This window comes from Miniopterus schreibersii (genome assembly GCF_964146895.1).
Source record: "Miniopterus schreibersii genome assembly, chromosome: 14".
Taxonomy (NCBI): domain Eukaryota; kingdom Metazoa; phylum Chordata; class Mammalia; order Chiroptera; family Miniopteridae; genus Miniopterus; species Miniopterus schreibersii.
In genome coordinates, this window is record NC_138114.1 from 17,098,546 (window position 1) to 17,118,651 (window position 20,106).

Consider the following 20,106-nt stretch of genomic DNA (forward strand, 5'->3'; position numbering starts at 1 on the left):
AATAGACTGAGGAACAAAATAGATCCAGAGAAACAGAAGCATGGAAGAGACCGATGAATTTCGGTGGGAAGGCGGGGGTGGGGGAGTGGGTGGGGAGAGAGTAATCAAAGAACTTAAATGCATATATACATGGACACAGACAATAGTGTGATGAAAGCTTGGACAGGGAGGGGTAGTTGTGGGGTGGAGGGATCAATGGGGGGAAAAAAGGAGGATATCTGTAATACTTTCAACATTAAAGATAAATTTAAAAAATAAAATAAAAGTGCACAGTCATGCCCTGGCTGATGTGGTTCAGTTGATTGGAGCGTCTTCCCGTGCACCAAAAGATGGAGGGTTCAATTCCTGGTCAGGGCACCTACTAAGGTTGCTGGTTCAATCCCTGGTTGGGGTGCCTACGTGATGCAGCCGATTGATGTTTCTCTCTCACATCGTTGTGTTATCTCTCTCTCCCTTTTTCTAAAATCAATAAAAAAATTTTCAGTGTATAGTCGTATTTACTAGACTGTATTTATAGTCTTGTAACATCACTACAATCTAATTTTTAATATGTAATTTTCATTATTTTTATTTTTTTAAATGTGTTTGCTTTTTAATTTTTCAATTACAGTTTACTTTCAGTATTTTTGCATGGGTCTCACATGTACAGCATAGTGATTAGACAGTCATACTTTAAAAAGTATTTCCTCTGATATTTCCAGTACCCACCGGGGACCATACATAGTTATCACAATTATTATTGACTATATTCCCTATGCTGTGCTTTTATAGACTTTTTAAAAGAAGTTTTAGGTTCACAGCAATATCACAATTTAATTTTAGAGAATTTGTGTCACCCCAAAAAGAAACCCTGTGCCCATTAATAGTCACTCCTCATTCTACTTCACTCTCAGCCTGAGGCAGCCACTGATTTACTCTTTATATAGATTTGCCTATTATAGACAGTTTATATAAATGGAATCATGTAATAGGAGGTCTTTTGTGACTGCCTTCTTTCACTTAGCATCATATTTTGACGGTCACTTACGTTGTAGCATGTATTAATATTTTATTACTTTTTATGGCTAAATACCATTCCACTGTAAAGATAGAACACATTTTCTTTTTTCACTCATTATTGATGGGCATTTGACTGTTTCCACTTTTTGGCTATTATGAATAATGCTGCTGTGAACATTCATGTATAAAGTATGTAAGTTTTTGTATGAATATATGTTTTCAGTTCTCTTGAGTGTATGCTAAGGAGTGGAATTGCTAGGTCATATGGTAACTCTGTGCTTAACTTTTTGAGGAACTGCCTAACTGTTTTCCAAAGGCCTGTACTAATATTTTACCTTCCCACCAGCAATGGGTGAGGGTTTCATTTTCTCTGTATTCTCTCTAATGCTTGTTATTGTTCATTGTTTAAAAAAGTTATAGTCATTTTCATGGGTTGAAGTGATATCAAATTGTGGTTTCATTTTGCATTTCTCTAATAACTAGTGACTTTGAATATCTTTTCACATTTATAATTTTTTCAAGAGGAAATATTTTTAAATTAATTGACAGAGGAAAATTTAGACTACAACAAGTTCAAAACATCAGTCTACATAAATAAATTATGTCCCATGGCGAGTGGCTTATTTTATTCAGCATATGTCCGTAAGGGTTCATCCATGTTGAAGTATATGTCAGAATTTCCTTCCTTTTTAGGGCTGAATAATGTTCTATGGTATGTATATGCCACATTTCGCTTATCCATTCATCTGTCAGTGTGCGCTTGGGTTGCTTGTACCTTTTAGCTTTTATGCTATGACCATGGATACACAAATATCTCTTTGAAACTGTGCTTTCAGTTCTCATGGGTATATACACAGAAGTGGGATTGCTGTATCATATGGCCATTCTATTTTTAATTTTCCAAGGAACCACCTTATTGTTTTCCAAAGTGGCTGCACCATTTACATTCCCACATTGTACAAGAATGCTAATTTTTTCACCTCATCATCAGCAATTGTTATTTTCTGTTTTGTTGATAGTGGCTATCCTAATCGGTGAGACGTGTTATTTCATTGTGCTTTGATTCCTTGATGATTAGAGACGTTAAGCATCTCTTCCTATGTTTTTTGGCCATTTGTAGATCTTTGGGAAAATATCCATTCAAGTCATCTGCCCATTGAGTCAGGTTGTTTAATATTATCTTGTTAAGTTTTAGGAATTCTCTATATACAGTATTCTGAATATTAACCCCTTAACAGATATATAATATGCACACATTTTCCCCATTTCTCCCCAAACCACTGTGAGTTATGTTTTTACTCTGTCGATAGTTTCTTTTGATGTACAAAAGTTTTTAATTTTTATAAAGTCCAGTTTGTCTATTTTTTCTTTCATCGCCTGTGCCTTTGGTATCATAGTCAAGAGATCATTGCCAAGTCCAATGTCATGAAGCTACTGTCCTGAGTTTTCTTCTCAGAGTTTTATAGTTTTAGGTCTTATGTTTAGGTCTTTGATCCATTTTGAATTCTATTTTTTGTAGATTGTATCGGGTAAGGGTACAACTTCATTCTTTTGTATGTAGATATCCAGTTTTCTAGCATCATTTGTTGAAAAGACTGTTCTTTCCCTATTGAGTGGTCTTGGCACCTTTGTCAAAAATAGTTTGACCATATATGCAAGGGTTTATCTCTGGGCTCTCTGTCCTATTCCATTGGTCTAATTGTGTGTCTTTATACAAGCACCACACTGATTACTGTATCTTTGTATGTTTTTTTTCCTCATTAAACTTTGTTTTAATGTGTCTCAAAATTCTGTGACAGATTTTTGGTCAAGTTGTTTCCATTAAAAAGTACTGATTTTAAAAACTTAATAACTTAAAAACTGCCTCTCTCTCTTCCTCTCTCTCTCTCTCTCTCTCTCTCTCTCTCTCACACACACACACACACACACACACACACACACACACCCAACCCCCAATAGTCCCTAAAACATTCTTCTTTCATTCATTTTATGATGCACTGTAGTCATTAGCCACTCTTACTATTAAACTTAAGTGGCAAATTGAGACAAACAGTTCTGAGATCATTCTTCTACCACTGATTAAGACTGGGGGGGGCAGGTATTGGGGATAATATTCATTTAGTCTTCTGAGCTTTCTGGGCAGACTTGGTGACTTTGCTAGTTCCAACTGTTTTCTTGTCCACTGCTTTGATGACACTACAGCAACTGTCTGTCTCATGTCACCAACAGCAAAACAGCCCAAAGGAGGGTAGTCAGAGACACACATGGGCTTGCCAGGAACCATATCAATGATGGCAGCATCACCAGATTTCATAAACTTTGGGCCATCTTCCAGCTTTTCTCCAGAACGACGACCAGCCTTCCCCTTCAGCTCTGCAAATCTGTGAGCACTGTGAGCTGTGTGACAGTCCAGCACAGGTGCATAGCCAGCCCTGATTTGGCCTGGGTGGTTCAGGATAATCACCTGAGCTGTGAAACCAGCTGCTTCCATTGGTGGCTCATTTTTACTGTCACCAGCTGCATTGCTATGACATTGAAGCCCACATTGTCCCCAGGAAGAGCTTCACTCAGAGCTTCATGGTGCATTTCAATAGACTTTACTTTAGTTGTAATGTTGACTGGAGTAAAGGTAACCACTATGCAGGGTTTGATACCACCAGTCTGTATTCAGCTCACAGGGACAGTACCAATGCACTAATTTTGTAGATGTCCTGGAGGGGTAGACTCAGAGGCTTGTCAGTTGGATGAGTTGGTGGCAGGGTGCAATCCAGAGCTTCAAGCAGCATGGCTCCACTGGCATCGCCATCTTTACAGGTGACTTTCCCTTGAACCAAGGCATGTTAGCACTTCGCCTCCAGCATGTTGTCACTGTTCCAACCAGAAACTGGCACAAATGTTATGATGTCAGGATTGTAGCCTAGTTTCTTAACGTAGGTGCTGACTTCTTTAACAATTTTATTGTATCTTTTCTGGCTGTAAGGTGGCTTGATGGAATCCATTTTGTTAACAACAACAATCGGTTGTTTCACACTCAGTTTGTAAGCCAGAAGGGCATGCTCACAGGTCTGCCATTCTTGGAGATACCTGCTTCAAATTCACAAACACCAGCAGCAACAATCAGGACAGCACAGTCAGCCTGAGATGTGCCTATGATCATGTTTTTGATAAAGTCTCTATGTCCTGGGGAATCAATGATGGTCACATACCACACGCACGTTCAGCTTTCAATTTATCCATCTCAGCAGACTCCTTATCAAATTTTTTGATGGTTCTTTTGTTGATCCCCCACATTTGTAGATCAGATGGCCAATAGTGGTAGACTTGCTGGAATCTACGTGTCCAATGACAATGATGTTGATATGAGGCTTTTCCCATTTTGGCTTGGATTTTGGCTTGGATTTAGTGGTGGTTTTCACAGCACCTGTGTTCTGACAGCAAACCTGTTGTGGAAAAAAAAAGCTGTAGCTTTGTAAGTTTTGAGATCAGGAAGTATGAGTCATCCAGTTTTGTTTTTCTTTTTAAAGATTGCTTTGGCTATTCAGTTTCCTTGACATTCCATATGAATTTTAGGATGGGTTTTTCTATTTCTGCAAAAAACACCTTGGGATTTTTACAGAGATTGCATCTGTAAATTGATTTGGGAAGTATTGACATCTTAGTACTCTTCCAATCCATGATCATGGATGTGTTTCCATTTATTTATGTCTGCTTTAACTTCTTTCAGCAATATTTTATAGTTTTCACTTATTATAAGGTACTTTTTTAAAACAAATTTGTAGCCTCACCAGGTGTGGCTCAGCGGTTGAGTATCGACCTAGGATCCAGGAGATTAAGGTTCTATTCCTGGTCAGGGCACATGCTGGGTTGTGGGCTCAATCCCCAGTTGGGTGCATGCAGGGCAGCGGATCAATGACTCTCTCATCATTGTTTCTATCTCTCTCACTCCCTTTCCCTTCCTCTCTGAAATCAATAAAGATATGTTTAAAAACAAACAAACAAAAAACCCAACAAATTTGTAGATAAACTATTTGCCATCTCAAGACTATGACAGAGATGCTTATGTATGAATCTTTAGAATGAACCATAAAATTGATCTTTAGGTTCCCAAGTAATTGGATGAGCTTGTAGTGACCAGACACTAACACTAGAAAGCAATCAATTTTTATATTTATTTCAGTAAATATTTATTGACTTTACTATAAGCCAGAACATTGAGTGTACTAGGCATTCAGAATTCCATGGTAAGCAAAAAAGAAGTCATAGTTTCTGCTTTCATAGAGCTCATAGTATTTATGGAATGCTTCTGTGTGATGTTATGTGCATGAAAAAATATGACATAGTGTCACAATAACCTTGGCCCTCCTGATACTTCATGTGGTAGAGGCTGGTTCGTGAGCCCCAGAACCTGGAACACTGGCTGGACTATGGTGCCTTCTGCCTCCTAACTGAGGACAACATCAAAGCACAGGAGTGTTTTCGGAGAGCCCTTTCCCTCAACCAGAACCACATCCACAGGTACAGTGAAGGGAGATGTGGAATGAGTAGGAGCAGATAAGCTTCTATATGAAGTTGTCTTGATTCCATGACTATGGCATGGGACCCTGTTGTTAATCAAGTTGGTGGTCTCTACTCAGCTTGTTGCTCTGTGGTGTCCTGGCTGTCCTGATGGAGAACTATGAGCAGGCGGAAATTTTCTTTGAGGATGCTACTTGCTTGGAACCAACCAATGTTGTAGCCTGGACTTTACTTGGTATGATATTTTCCTGTGATCTGAATGTGTTTTTATTCCATTATAAGATTCTCTCTGTCTTCCCACCCTTTAATGGCTCTTCACATAGTTCTTAAACTTCGGTAAAAATGTGGGAAATGTAAGTGAAATATTACAATTGTTTAGTAGATGATGGTAGCAAATTAGTCTCATTTATTTCAGCATCTTTCTTTCTTCAGGTTTATACTATGAAATTCAAAACAATGATATTCGAATGGAAATGGCATTTCATGAGGGCTTCAAACAGCTTCAGGCACAAGTAACGAGGCAGAAGAGCACTGGCACCATAGAGTGCGGTGAGCCCCGAGTAGTGAAGCAGAAGAGCACTGGCACCGTAGAGTACAATGAAGAGGGAGGGAAAGTAGAGTCCAGTTTAAGCCCCTGGAGAATCGCTAGTGGTTCTTCTACAATAGCGACCAAGGTGGAAGCCCCAGCAGGTAGGTCCAAGGAGTGGAGATGATTAGTGGCTGTTGGAAAAAAATTACTGGCCTTGTGAATAGAGCCAGGCACATAGTGGGCACTGAGTAAATATCTGTAAAGTGGATACATAGGTGGGGTTTTGAGTTGTGCCGGGGGTACCAGGGAAGAAGCCTCCAAATATTTCCTCATTCATAGGCTTGAGAGTCTGAAGCTCTTACTGCTGCTATTCAGTGTATTTGTTTTTAATTAACTCTCTATTCTCCCCTAAAAGGAGTATTATTCTAGCAGAGTAAATACATGGAAGGTCCTTCTCTTGTGATTCTTAAACTCGTTTATTTGTACATTCTCCTTTTTCTGTTCTTTATTGCCATTCTCCTTTTCTCTGCTTTAGGAAATCAGTCATTCTGCTGTGTTGAATATGTGTGTTTTCATTTATGTTTCTTGCATATGTTATTTTATTTATGTTATTGCATATTGTTATTTTGTATGCATATATTTTCAACAGTTTGCCTGAGGTATAAATGACATTTCAGAGACTGCATATATTTAAATGTACATTTTGATAAATTTTGACATATAAACATATCCATTAAAATATCATCACAATCAAGATAATGAACATATCCAAAATCCCCAAAACTTTCCTTGTACCCATTTGTATTCTTTTTTCTCTTGCCCTTGTTGCCAACCACCAATTACCTTCTGTCACCATAGATGAGTTTGCTAGAATTTCAGAATTCTAGAAAAATTTAGAATTTTTGAGAATTTCTAGAATTAAATAGAATTGCACAGTATGTTCTCTTTTCGTCTTTTTTCACTTAAATATAATTATTTTTAGATTCAAACATGCTTTTGTCTATACTAGGAGTTAATCCCTTTATATTGCTAAATAGTATTCCATTATATGAATATACCACAATATGTTTATATATTCACCCATTCATAGATGTTTGGGTTGTTTCCAGTTTGGGGCCATTAAAATAAAGCTGCTATGGATATTCATCTACAAGTCTTTGTATGGACATATATTTCATTTCTTTTGGATAAATACTTAGGAGTTGAATGGCTGGGATCATGGGTTACTTAAAATGTTTTTTATTTTCTAAATAGTTGGGAATTTTTTCATATATTTTTCTTTTTCTAGTTCTAATTTGTCATTAGAAAACGTACTTTGTATGATTTGAATCCTTTTAAATTTATTTTGACTTGTTTTATGGTCCAGAATATGATTTACCTTGATAAATGTTCCATAAACACTTGAAAAAAATGTGTATTTTGCTGTTGAGTGGAGTGTTCTCTAGATATCAATTGGGTTTAATTAGTTGATTGTATTGTTCAACTTCCTTTATCCTTTGTAATTTTGTGCTTTTGAAGTTTTGTTTTAATAGTTCTTCCTGCCTCAAGTCTTATTTTCTTCAATTAAGTTTATCATGTTAATTTTATATTTAGATCTTTATCACGATTCCATCTTCGAATGTGATGCTAGTTGGGCATCCAATTTTATTTTTCTCCATATAGGGACCTAGTTTTGCCAAAACCATTAAACAATTATTTTCTGCTTAGATTTAAGGTATATATGTCTTTGAGCTCTCTATTCTGTCTTTTTTGTCTGATCTTAAAACAATATCACTCTTTTTATTGTTGTGCTGTTGTAGTATGCCTTAATATCTGGTGTATAAGGTTCTCTAATTTACTTGCCTTTTTTATACCTGACTTACCTATTCATGGACCGGTATTTATCTATATGGATTTTATAGTGAATTTATCAGGTACATAAAAAATTCATTTGAAATTTTTATTTAGACTATATGGAATTTATAGATTAATTTAGGGATAACTAACATGTATATGTTATTTAAACTATTCCATCCAAGTATGTTAAGATCTTTCCATTTACTCAGATCATATTCTGTGTACTTTATTTTTATTTTTAGTTTTTTTAAAATATATCTTTATTGATTTCAGAGAGAGGAAAGGAGAGGGAGAGAGATAGAAACATCAATGATGAGAGAGTCATTGATCGAGCCCGCAACTGGGCATGTGCCCTGACCAGGAATCGAACCCCGATTGCCTGGATCCTAGGTCGACGCTCACCGCTGAGCCACATCCATCCAGGCTCTGTGTACTTTATTAAAGTTTTAACATTTTCCCTAATGAGGTCCTGTTTAATAAATTCAGATATTTTATAGATTCCATTGCTATCATAATAGGATCTTATTTTAATTATATTTCCTAGTTGGTCAGTGCTGGTATTTTTTAGTGTAAGCTATTGGTTTTATGCATTTTAGATTTTACTATATACTATTGTTTTTTAGATTTAACTTGCATATGACAATCTTGTTTGACTCATTGATTCTAATAGGTTATTAATTCTATTTTTTTCTCAAATTTGATTATCATCTGCCAGGAATGGCGCTGTTACCTTTTTTCTCTGAATCCTTATACTACTCATGTCTTTTTATTATCTTCAATGATATGTTATACAGTCACGTGCTGCATAACCATGTTCTGTGCAGTGTTGGACTGCATACACGGTGGTGGTCCCATAGATTTTAATGAAGCTGAATTTTCTGTAAGAAATGGAAGAATATGTGGTTCAGGAGGATTCTTTTTTCTTTGACAGGAGCACTATCTGTGGGGTTTGGCAAAAGATTCCTTCTCACCAACGGCACCTCAATTTTGAGTGCACAGATTACATCCCAAACAATGAGCTACTAACCTGTTTCAGACAGAGGATCCCCCCCACACATATATTTGACCCCCTTTACTACCCCTCTCCCACCCTTTCCCTCTGATAACCACCATACTGTTGTCTGTGTCTACAAGTTATTGTTTGTTTGTCTTGTTTGTTCATTTGTTGTTTTCAGTTTTATAGCCCACATGAGTGAAATGATATGGCTCTTGATGTTTTTCATCTGACTTATTTTGCTTAGCATGATATTTTCAAGATGCATCCATGTTGTTGCAAATGGTAGTATTTCATCTTTTTTTTAAGGCTGAGTAGTATTCCATTGCATATATGTACCACAACTTATTTAGCTAATCATCTATAAAGGACACTTCATTGTTTCCATGTCTTGGCCACCATGAATGTTGCAGGGATACATATATCTTTATGAATAAATGTTTTAATTTTGGGGGGTAGATACCCAGAAGAGGAGCTGCTGGGTCATATGGTAACTCTATTCTTAATTTTTTGAGGAGCCTCCATACTGTTTTCCATGGTGGCTCTACTAGTTTACATTCCCAACAGCAGTGAATGAGGGTCCTTCTCCACAGCCTCTCCCACACTTGTCACTACCTGTCTTGTTGATAATAGACATTCTAACAAGTGCAAGACAGTATCTCATTGTAGTTTTGATTTGCATTTTCCTAATAGCTAGTGAAGTTGAGCATCTTTTTTTTTTAATCCTCACCCAAGTATGTTTTCTGGTGTTTTTAAATTGATTTTTAGAGAGATTTTTTATACTTGATGAGGATTAAAGAAAGTGCTCGGAGAGAAAGAGAAACAACGATGTGAGAGAGAAACATCGATCCGTGTCTCCCATATTCACCGAGACCCGGGATTTCAACCCACAACCTAGGTATGTGCCCTGACCGCAAATCGAACCTGCAACCTTTGGTGCCTGGGATGACACTCCAACCAACCGAGCCACCCAGCCAGGACAAGTTGAGCATCTGTTTGTATATCTGCTGGTCATCAACATATTTAAAATGGCCATATTACCCCAAGCAATATACAGATTTAATGCAACCCTCATAAAAATCCCAATGTCATTGAAAAAACACACCAAATAGAACCAAAAAAATCATCAAATTTGTATGGAACCACAAAAGACCTCAAATAGCCAAAGCAATTCTGACAAAAAGCAAACAAAACTGGAGGTATCAGACTCCCTGACTTCAAATTATACTGTAAAGCAACAGTAATCAAAACAGCATAGTATTTGCAGAAAAACAGACACACAGATCAATGGAACAGAATTGAGAGCCCTGAAAAAACCCCACATGTATTTGGGCAAGTAATTTTTGACAGAGGAGCCAAAAATATGTGATAGAGAAAAGAAAGCCTCTTCAATAAATAGTGCTGGGAAAACTGGAAAGCTACATGCAAAAGAATGAAACTAGACTGCAACTTGTCATCATACATAAAAATTAATTCAAAATGAATCAAAGACCTAAATATAAGACCTGAAATAATAAATTACATAGAAGAAAACATAGGACTAAACTATCAAATTTGTGTGGAACCACAAAAGACCTCAAATAGCCAAAGCAATTCTGACAAAAAGCAAAACAAAACTGGAGCTATCAGACTCCCTGACTTCAAATTATACTATAAAGCAACAATAATCCTTGGTCTTAGAGAGGATTTTATGAATTTGACCTCAAAGGCAAGGGAAGTAAAAGCAAAAATAAATGAAGGGGACTATATCAAACCCAAAGCCTTCGGCCCAGCAAAAGAAACCATCAACAAAACAAAAAAGCAACCATCCGAATGGGAGAAGATATTTGCAAAGAACACCTCTGATAAGATTAATATCCAAAATATATAAAGAACTTAAACAACTGAACAACAAACAATAAACAGTCCAATTTAAAATGGGCAGAGGACTTGAACAGACTCTTGCCCCAAGAAGACGACCAGGCAGACATGTGCCAGCAATTTCAATTTCACTCCTATGTATTTACCCAAGAGAAATGGAAACAGATGTCCTTGCAAACATTTATACACAAATGTTCATAACAGATTTATTTAAAGTAGGCCCCCAAACTGAAAACAACCCAATCACCTATAGATAGGTGAATAGTTAATAAAATTTCTCATAACCACACAATCAAAAACCACTCAGCAATAAAAAATTTAAAAAATTACTGATATATATAATATCATGGATGAATCTCAAAAACATTATGCTACATGAATAAGCTAGATGCAAAAGAGTATATACTGTATGGTTTCATTTAAATTAAAGTCTAGAGAAAGCAAAGCTCATCTATATTGACAGAAAGCAGATCAGTGGTTGTCTTGGGCTTGGATTTGGGGATTAACTGCAAAGAACACAAGGAAGCTTTTTGGGCTATTAGAATCTTTTGTAAATTGATTGTGATAGTGATTATGTACTTAAGTGTATATGTTTGTTAAAATGCATTGAAATATACACTTAAAAGTGAACACTTTATAATATGTAAATTATTATCTCGGAAAAGCTGATTAACAATTTTTCCCCCGTTAAGATCATCACTTACTCTTCAATGATCAGTCTGCAGTATTTAACCACTCTCCTTCCTAAAATACAAGTCAGATTGCCCCCTACATCTCTGACAGTTTGGGTTTCCTCTGTTAGCTTCTCTTTCTTGTCACACTCATTAGATATAATCATTTCCCAATAATACAGTCTTACTTTCTAAGAGGCCACCTACCTCACAGTTCCAAATATCTATCTTTAACCCTGTCATCTCCCCAGAAACTAGCAGCTGGATTATTCTACTAGTAAACTCAACTCCGTATCTTCTAAATTGACACTACATCCTTATATTAGGCATCCTTATATTAAGCTCAGTATCTCATCCCCGTTCCTCTTCCTTTCTTTCTTGAGTTTCCTCCATCCTTATATCAGGTTAATTCCCGAAGCCAGTTGGTTGTCTTTCACAATGTTTCTTGCCCTAGCCAGTTTGGCTCAGTGCTTAGAGTGTCAGCCCGTGGACTGAAGGGTCCCAGGTTTGATTCCAGCCAAGGGCATATACCTCGGTTGCAGGCTGGATCCCTGGCCCTGGTTGGGGCTTGTGTGGGAGGCAACCAATCCATGTGTCTCTCTCACATCAATGTTTCTCTCTCTCTCTCTCTCTCTCTCTTGCTCTCTCTCTCCCCTCCTCTCCTCCCCTCCCCCTTCCACACTCTCTGGAAACCAATGGAAAAAAACAGAAACAAACAAATGCTTTTTGCATCTTTCTGTTACCAAATGTCCATGCTGTTATAATAGCCTTAACACGGCCTTTGTTTCCATCCACATTTTTTCCTACTGCTACATCACACTGTTAATCTTCATAAAAATACTACTTTCATCTAATTTTTCTGCTCAATACTCTTCATTGTAACAGTCTTCTTTTGCCTATAGAAGAAAAATCCTAACATTCAAATGTCAGTAAGTGTAGTCCCAATGTACCTTTTCCTTCATTTTCTTTATGCAGTCCTCAATACCAAGTAAAGTAAGTTAGCTCACTACTTCTATGCTTTTGCCAGTGACTTGCCCGTAGTCTTGAATGCTTCTCCCTCTCTATCCAATTTCTACCTATTTTTCAAAGCCATATGTTTTGCTCTAGCTGAGTGGCCTCTTCTAATTTAGAGCCCGCTGGCACTGCTCATTTCCTGCCTGTCATTGCTTTTTATATTTATTCACCAAACAGTGTTTGTTTGAGAGGCAGCAAGGCATGTTTAAGAGCTTCAGCAAATTATTTAATATATCTGTGATTTGCCCGGCCGGGCATGGCTCAGCGGTTGAGCGTCGACCTAGGATCCAGGCGATCGGGGTTCGGTTCCCGGTCAGGGCACATGCCCGGGTTGTGGGCTGCAGCCTATCAGTGACTCTCTCATCATTGATGTTTCTGTGTCTCTCTCTCCCTCTCTTTTCCTCTCTCTGAAATCAATAAAGATATATTTTAAAAATATATATATACACACATATCTGTGATTCACTTGGTTTAAAGGAGCATAATAAATATCTCATGTGAAAAATAAATGAGATTTTATATTAAAGTCCTTAGTATAATACCTGGCATACAGTCACAATAAAATACAGCTAGTTTTATATTATTGTTGTTGTTGTTGTTATTCAACACTGATGATTAAATAAGATGATTAGAATTCCTGTTCTTCAGGGATTTTAATATTATCTAAAAATATGTTAATTTTTTCACCTGGATTTTTGAGAATCTGGATCTAACAAGTAACTTTTATAATAGATATCTGACATTATCATGTCTTGGGCTAGCAGCAGGGTTGAACTAGAGTTATAGCAACAAAAGATGTGCTATCAGTTTAGCTTGCACTCTTTAAATTACTCAGAAATATAAAAAGTCTGGAAAACAAGTCTGTTCATGCAGTATTTCAGGAATGTTTTTTATGCTTTGAAAATTGTGTTTTATCTTCTGTAATAATCTTTTAGTAGTCAATGTAGGAAAGGTTTTTTTGTTCTTATTAAAATTTAATCTATTTAGGATCAGGAGCTCCCTTATCTCTTCTAGATGGATTTCTTGAAGAAGCCCCCAAACTGCAGTCACAGTCACAAGAACCACTTTTGTCTATACCACCTCAGGATCCAACAGTCAGCCAAAAACTATCCAACCTATTTACAAAGGAGATACCAGCAAAAAGAGGTAATTAGGAATAAAGATTTCCAATTGCAAGAGGGATATAAACAAACTAGACAAGAATGAAAACTCCTAATTACCAAAATGACAATTTTAACTTGTTTGAAATTGATTAGTTTATCTGTCATTTTGCCCAAGTGCCTTCATATGAGGCTAGGCTCTGAAATCCAACTCTTTCAATAAACAAGGACTTGTATTTAGTTCAGTAAAGTAGCCAACTACAGATCTACGATTTTCTAACAATGATTCTTTACTTTTAGAATATCTATAGATTGTGTTTCACATTCAGGAAAATCTGAATACTTTTAAAAATCCTTTTATTTGGTTGTGACTTGCATTTGGAACCACCAGTAGACTAGCCTTAAGAACCTTTGAGATCTCCTCTTTGGGGACCATTGGTATGGAGCAACCTATTGCTTCCCAGGTTATAATCTCTCTCATATATTAGATTAGAATACGTTCCCTGCTACATTAGTGTGTCTGAGCTTCGTATATTTTTTCCTTTACATCTAATCATCTATTCTTTTAATTTATTTTCTGAAACATCAAAATGTCAAGATTCATCGACTGTTCTCCATCCTACCCCTTATGGTGTTTCCCAAGCTCCTACGACCATCTTCATGGAGACCATACGCTTTTTGATGAAGGTCAATGCTGTGCAGGTCAGTATTTGAAAAAGAGCAAGTTAGTGGAAAGATTTTAATGAACTACCTATTCTATTCATAATGGTATTTTTGCAAGCTTAAAGGTGTGTGACACAGAAATCAAATATGCTTTTGAGAACACACTGTAAATCCAATGGGATGAGCATCCAAGCATGAGCCACTCTCTACAGAGTGCATCAGAAGACCTCACTGCAAGTCTGCTCCCTGTAGAATATCAGCAGAGCAAATTCAGGCTCTCAGTCATATGTAGACTGATGTCACTTTATTATGGGGGCTCATATTATATGAGTGTTAGGGGTTCACAGCCTCATCATACCCTTTTTCCCTTTCAGGTTCTGAAACAACTGAAACAGATACACAGTGCTAAATGGGGGGATAAAATATTTTAAAATTTTTATTGGTGAAACTGGGCTGGAGATGTGAGCGGTTTCAGATTTTGACTTACCCGTGCTGTCACAGGTGGGACAGTTGGAGAATGGCAGCCTCCTCCCAGAGAAGAGCATCCTACAAGGTCTATCTCCCACATGGGAAACAAGAAATATATCCATGAACAAGCAGTAGGAGAGAGAACAACAAGATTCAGGAGCTAAGAGAGTTGGCCCTGATCCTACAGAGAGCATGCTACACTTGAGTGTGGGCAAGCTCAAGAAAGGACAAGAATGATGGACTGGGTGGGAGTGGGCCACATTAAACTTTCCCAATAGAGAAAGAGGCTCTCTGCCTCCTTGTTGCCCATGTCAAAGAGCTAGAACACAGGTAGAAGGAACAGCTGGAGAGCCTCCCCCAGTACTTCCTAAGAAGGTATAAGTGGTAGAGGAAGTTTCTATATTACAGGCTGAGATGGGAAGGGAGGGGAAAGAAGGGTTTCCCCCTCTGCTAGCAAGTACCTGTGATTTTGTTAAATTTGCAGGCCTCATATAGTATTAAAAATAAAGAATAGCTCTAAGTATAAAACTAATGAACATAATAAATGTTTGAGAGTGTGTCAGAAACAGACACAGTTTCCAAGATCTCGAGTCTAGAATTTTAGAAAGGGAGGTTTTGTCTCAATTTCAGTTTCCTTACAATTACAACTGCCTGAAAATATTATCTCATGGGTAAATGTAAATGAAATGTCTTTGTCTGCTGCATAACAAATACAGGTTAAAACCCATCTAGTATGATGACCAGCAAGACCAGCATTGTGTCATACTGCCCATTATTCACTTGGAAAAGTATATTTGTGACTAAGTGAATAGCTGGTGATGGAACCATGATGTGCTGAATGTTTATAATTCACCTCTAACCTTTTGAAGTTGATAATAATTTCATTCTATAATACGTTCTTTATTATTTATTATCAGAAACAGAATCTTTAACCATAAGAGCTATGTAACTGACATAAAGCTGCCATTTACATGTTCCGTATAATCTGATTTTTCCTTGCAGTATGTGCACAGAGTGCTTGCCCATGAGCTGTTATGCCCTCAAGGAGGCCCCAGCTGTGAGTATTACTTGGTGCTGGCTCAGACACACCTTCTGAAGAAGGACTTTGCCAAGGCAGAGGAATGCCTTCAGCAAGCAGCCCAGATGGACTACCTGGTAATAACTTTTGCTAGAGCCTCTTGAGTTTAGTGTGGAGAAGGGGTGAGCAGGCTTTCTTAAAGGTGGTGATGCCATATCACAGGTAAATTTCTGGTTACCAGAGGTGGGGAGGGGTGTCTTCAGTTGTCAGTTAACTCATCTATCTATTTCTTTCCATTTGTTTTTCTTAAGCAATCATGAGTTTTGCAGAGGGCTGAGAAAAAGATAAGGACAGCTCTTTAGCAGATAGTTTGTCTATTTCAAGATTTCTGGACTTCTATTTTTCTCATTGTGAACACTATAATTGTTATGCTTCACTGTTTTCTTAATATTTACCTCAAAGACAAAAAATGGCTTTAAAGAATGCAAGAAAGAAATGAGAGGGCAGACATCAAAGAATCTCCTCCAGTGCAACCAAATGGCCCTTTCTAATTGAGTGTTATTAGAAAAAGAAGGCAGGCTTAATCTAAATTTAAATGCTGGACCAAGCTCATTAATGTACTTTTAAAAACCACCTCATCCCATGTACTATTTGTTCTTCACTTTTTCAGAACCCTAACGTCTGGGGTTTGAAGGGCCATCTCTATTTTCTGAGTGGAGATCATGCTGAGGCCAAGGCATGCTATGAGAGAACTGTTAGTTTCGTAGTAGATGCTTCTGAGATGCACTTCATCTTCCTGCGACTGGGGCACATCTATCTGGAAGAAAAAGAGGTGAGGGGCAGAGGAGGGGGAATCACCACGTAAATCAGGTCATGGTCTGGGACTTGACTATAGTCAAGTATTAACATCCGTGTGGACTAAAAACAGTAATATGATAATGGCACTTTTATATCAAAAGGTAAAGGGACTTGCCCAACATCAGATAACCAGTAATTAGTAGAAACAGGATTTAAACACAGGCAGTCTCATACTAGTCTGTGGTTTTAACCAGTATGATACTAAAAAGTCATTAAGAATTCAATAAATTTTATTTTAGCTAATTTTCTTTATTAGCAGTAGTGGGAATATTCTTAGCTTGCCTTAACCAATGGAAAGTGTCATGGGCTTCAAATTAATTCTCTAAACTTCCTCCTCAACACAAAGGGTTATATTTAATTCAGTGGACGCTAACCCCATTTCACAGGGCTCTCTGATCTGACTCTAGCAATTCCTCTCCATATTTTAGGAAATGCCCCAAAGCTTTCTAAAAGAAACTTTTTCTTACGGAAAATTTCAGATACACACACAGTAAACAGAATAGTAGAATGAACTAACATGGACCATCATCCCACTTCAACAATTATCAACATTCTCTCAAAGGCCTTTTGATTCTGTGCTTTTGTTTTGATTTTATTCCATCCCCTCCTCCAAACACCTAGTTTTCTTTATATTTAAAATAAAACAACAGCAACAAGAAGTTAAATGCCTTCGAATTTGAGTAGGAAAGTGCACATAAGTGTGAAAGAGAAAAATTACAGTGAAGTAAATAAGAAAAAGCTTTCTGATGTCATTGCAAGCTGCACCTTCACAGAGCTGCTGACTTACACAGTCACTTGACAAAGAGTTCATAGGCTATTTGCTGAGGCCCAGCTATAGTTCCATCACTCACACTGAAGATACAGGACAAGAAGTGGTCCTTTCAGGGCTGCTACTTTTTTCTTTCTTCCTAAATGTCTCCTGTACTATTGAAGGCTTCTAAGACATTTTATGATAAGGGAATAGACTCTCAGAAAAATGAAGCTCTATCAAGTATATTCCTTAGTTCAGAGATTCTGCATCTGTCATCTCACCACATGATGTCACTTTTAAGTGAAAGGTGGTAATCCATACAGTCTAGGTGGAATTCAGATAATCACTGTGGTCACCTAGAACTCTCGAAGACTATAAAATGTCTTTGGAACTGCTTCCACATCAAAGTCTGCCCTTTAATTTCATCTATCCGTCTCCTCTCACTAGTCTTCTTGCAGTAGCTCCCCGAAAAGACATAAAGTACAATCCAAGCCTGGAAAAGCCAATACAACATTGAAAGAGAACAAAGGTGGAAGACTTGACCCCCTGCCCTACTACAAGATTCACTATACACCACAACAATAATCAACACAGTGTGGTATTGGTGAAAGAACAGGCAAACGGATCGATAGGTGAACAGAGCAGAACTGAGAGCCTGGAAATAGACCCACGTAAATACAGTCAACCTGTCTTTGACAAAGGCGCAAAGGCAACATGATGGGAGCAAAGAAAATCTTTTCAACGAATGGTGGTGGAACAACCGGACATCCATCCATATGCAAGAAGTGAATCTAGACACAGACCTTATACCCTCAAAAATTAAAGTGGCAGTTGGAGGGTGGTGGACCAGCCGGTGGGTGTGGGCTCCATGGGCGCGTGCAGCAGGCTTGGCAGGTGTGGGGCTGGGTCGGTCGCATGGCACTGGCTGCCGTGCCCAGGCCACTGCAGGCCGCGGGCCGCCTCGTCTTCTCCCTCCTGCCCTGGCTGCATCGCCCCAGTTCCGGTGCCCACAGCCCTGAGGCTCTGTGCTCTGCGATTGCCCTAGCACCTGCTGGTGGCGCCGAGCTCAGCTGTGGGCTCCTTACCAAGACATGTGGAGACTGGTGCACGACCTCCTACCCCCCAGATCTGCAGTCTCCTGAACCCAGTGGCCATCTGTGCCAACAGTGAGATCAGCCTGCATGACGCTGAGGTCTGTGGCTTCCACTAGGACTACATGCTGGCCCAGTACGCAGACTCACTGCACCCAGAGATCTTCAGTGCCGCCTGTGACATCCCGATTGATCACTAAAGTACCCAGCGGGTATTGGGACGCATGACTACAATTCCAGCTTGGCTATCCGTGGCCTCCACTATGACATTCAGAAGCGCCTTCTGATGAAGACTGATGCCTTCCATTATGTGCAACTGGGAATGGCCTACAGGGAGGGGCCTGCAGCCTGTGCCAGATGAGGAGGTGATCCACCTATATGGAGGAACCCAGCATATCCCATGTACCAGATGAGCAACTTCTACGGCAAGGGGCCCCCATCAAGCAGTTCATGGACATCTTCCCTCTGCCGGAGTTGGCAGTGATCTCCTGTGTGCTGTACCACTTCTTGGGCCATGGCCTGGAGTCTGACCAAGCGCACCTCTACACCAACGTCACAGATGCCATTCGAGACGTGCAAGTGAAGGGCCTCAGGTACCAGTGGATCGAGCGGGGCATGGAGAAGTACATCCTGAGAGGGGATGAGACGTACACCGCCCTGGGCTGCCTGGTGGCCCGTGGGAATCAGCTTTTCCTCATTACCAACAGTCCTTTCCATTTCGTGGACAAGGGGATGCGGCACATGGTGGGTCCCGACTGGTGCCAGCTCTTGGATGTGGTCATCGTCCAGGCGGACACCAACCAGCTTCTTCACCGACCCACGCAGGCATTTCAGAAAACTTGATAAGAACGGCTCACTCCAGTGGGAGCCTGGAAAAGGGCAAGATCTATCGGCAGGGAAACCTGCTTGAGTTCCTGCGTCTGACAGAGTGGCGCGGCCGTGTGCTCTGCTTTGGAGACCACCTCTACAGTGACCGGCTCGGCAGGCGCCCAGGCGCCCTCATGTCCAAGCTGGAACCCGCATCATGGGCGCGGAGCAGTATATGCGCTGGCTGACGGGCGCTCACGTGGCTGCCGGAGCACAGGCAGACCTACTGGATGCCGAGCCAGGCAGGTGCTCGCTGCCTGGACCAAGGAGCTGAGGTGTCTCAGCAAGGCCTTCAACGCTCAGTTTGGGAGCATCTTCCATACCTTTCACAGCCCCACCTACTTCTCAAGGCGCCTCGTGTGCTTCTCCGACCTGTACATGGCCTCTTTCAGCTGCCTGCTCAACTACGGTGTGGCTTCACCTTCAACTGGCACTGCTCTGCATGGACCAGCTCTGCACCTGCTGCAGGAAAACACCTTCCTCAGCGACAAGGCCCACATCCACTTATTGTCCAGAACAAGCCGCAGCTCCTCCTGCCCCACCCACTCTGGGCAGCTGTCCAGATGGGCAATACAGTGGTCTCTTTCCTGGAAAAAAAAATTAACTCAAAGTGAATCATAGAATAAATGTAAAATGCAAAACTATAAAACTCCTAGAGGATAATATAGAAGAAAATCTATTATGACATTGGGAATGATGCTGACTTTTTAGGTATAACACTAAAGGCATGATCCATGAAAGAAAGAACAGATAAGTTAGACTTCACTGAAATGAAACACATATGCTCTGCAAAAGACAACGTGAAGAGAATGAGAAGACAAATCACAAGCTGGGAGAAAATATTGGCAGAAGACATATCACATAAAGGACTG

The 20,106-nt window shown here is 39.2% G+C and overlaps 1 protein-coding gene and 2 pseudogenes across 5 annotated transcripts in view; 2 read left to right on the forward strand and 1 right to left on the reverse strand.

Annotated features, from left to right (window-relative positions):
- CFAP70 (cilia and flagella associated protein 70) overlaps positions 1–20,106 on the forward strand; it is an 86,179-nt gene that overhangs the window by 58,851 nt on the left and 7,222 nt on the right. For all 3 annotated transcript variants that reach the window (XM_081158198.1, XM_081158197.1, XM_081158199.1), the window contains exons 18-24: positions 5,381–5,514; positions 5,634–5,749; positions 5,947–6,204; positions 13,433–13,564; positions 14,117–14,220; positions 15,652–15,804; positions 16,338–16,499. In XM_081158198.1, coding sequence (XP_081014324.1) covers positions 5,381–5,514; positions 5,634–5,749; positions 5,947–6,204; positions 13,433–13,564; positions 14,117–14,220; positions 15,652–15,804; positions 16,338–16,499 — 1,059 coding nt within the window. The remainder of the gene's footprint in view (positions 1–5,380; positions 5,515–5,633; positions 5,750–5,946; positions 6,205–13,432; positions 13,565–14,116; positions 14,221–15,651; positions 15,805–16,337; positions 16,500–20,106) is intronic.
- On the reverse strand, positions 1,283–4,674 carry LOC308567215 (elongation factor 1-alpha 1 pseudogene; annotated as a pseudogene). Its single transcript has 2 exons — positions 4,600–4,674; positions 1,283–4,439 (listed from the first exon to the last, which is right to left on the reverse strand). The product of its transcript is annotated as an elongation factor 1-alpha 1 pseudogene (transcript).
- LOC308567216 (5'-nucleotidase domain-containing protein 2 pseudogene) lies at positions 18,055–19,855 on the forward strand (annotated as a pseudogene). The gene has a single exon. The product of its transcript is annotated as a 5'-nucleotidase domain-containing protein 2 pseudogene (transcript).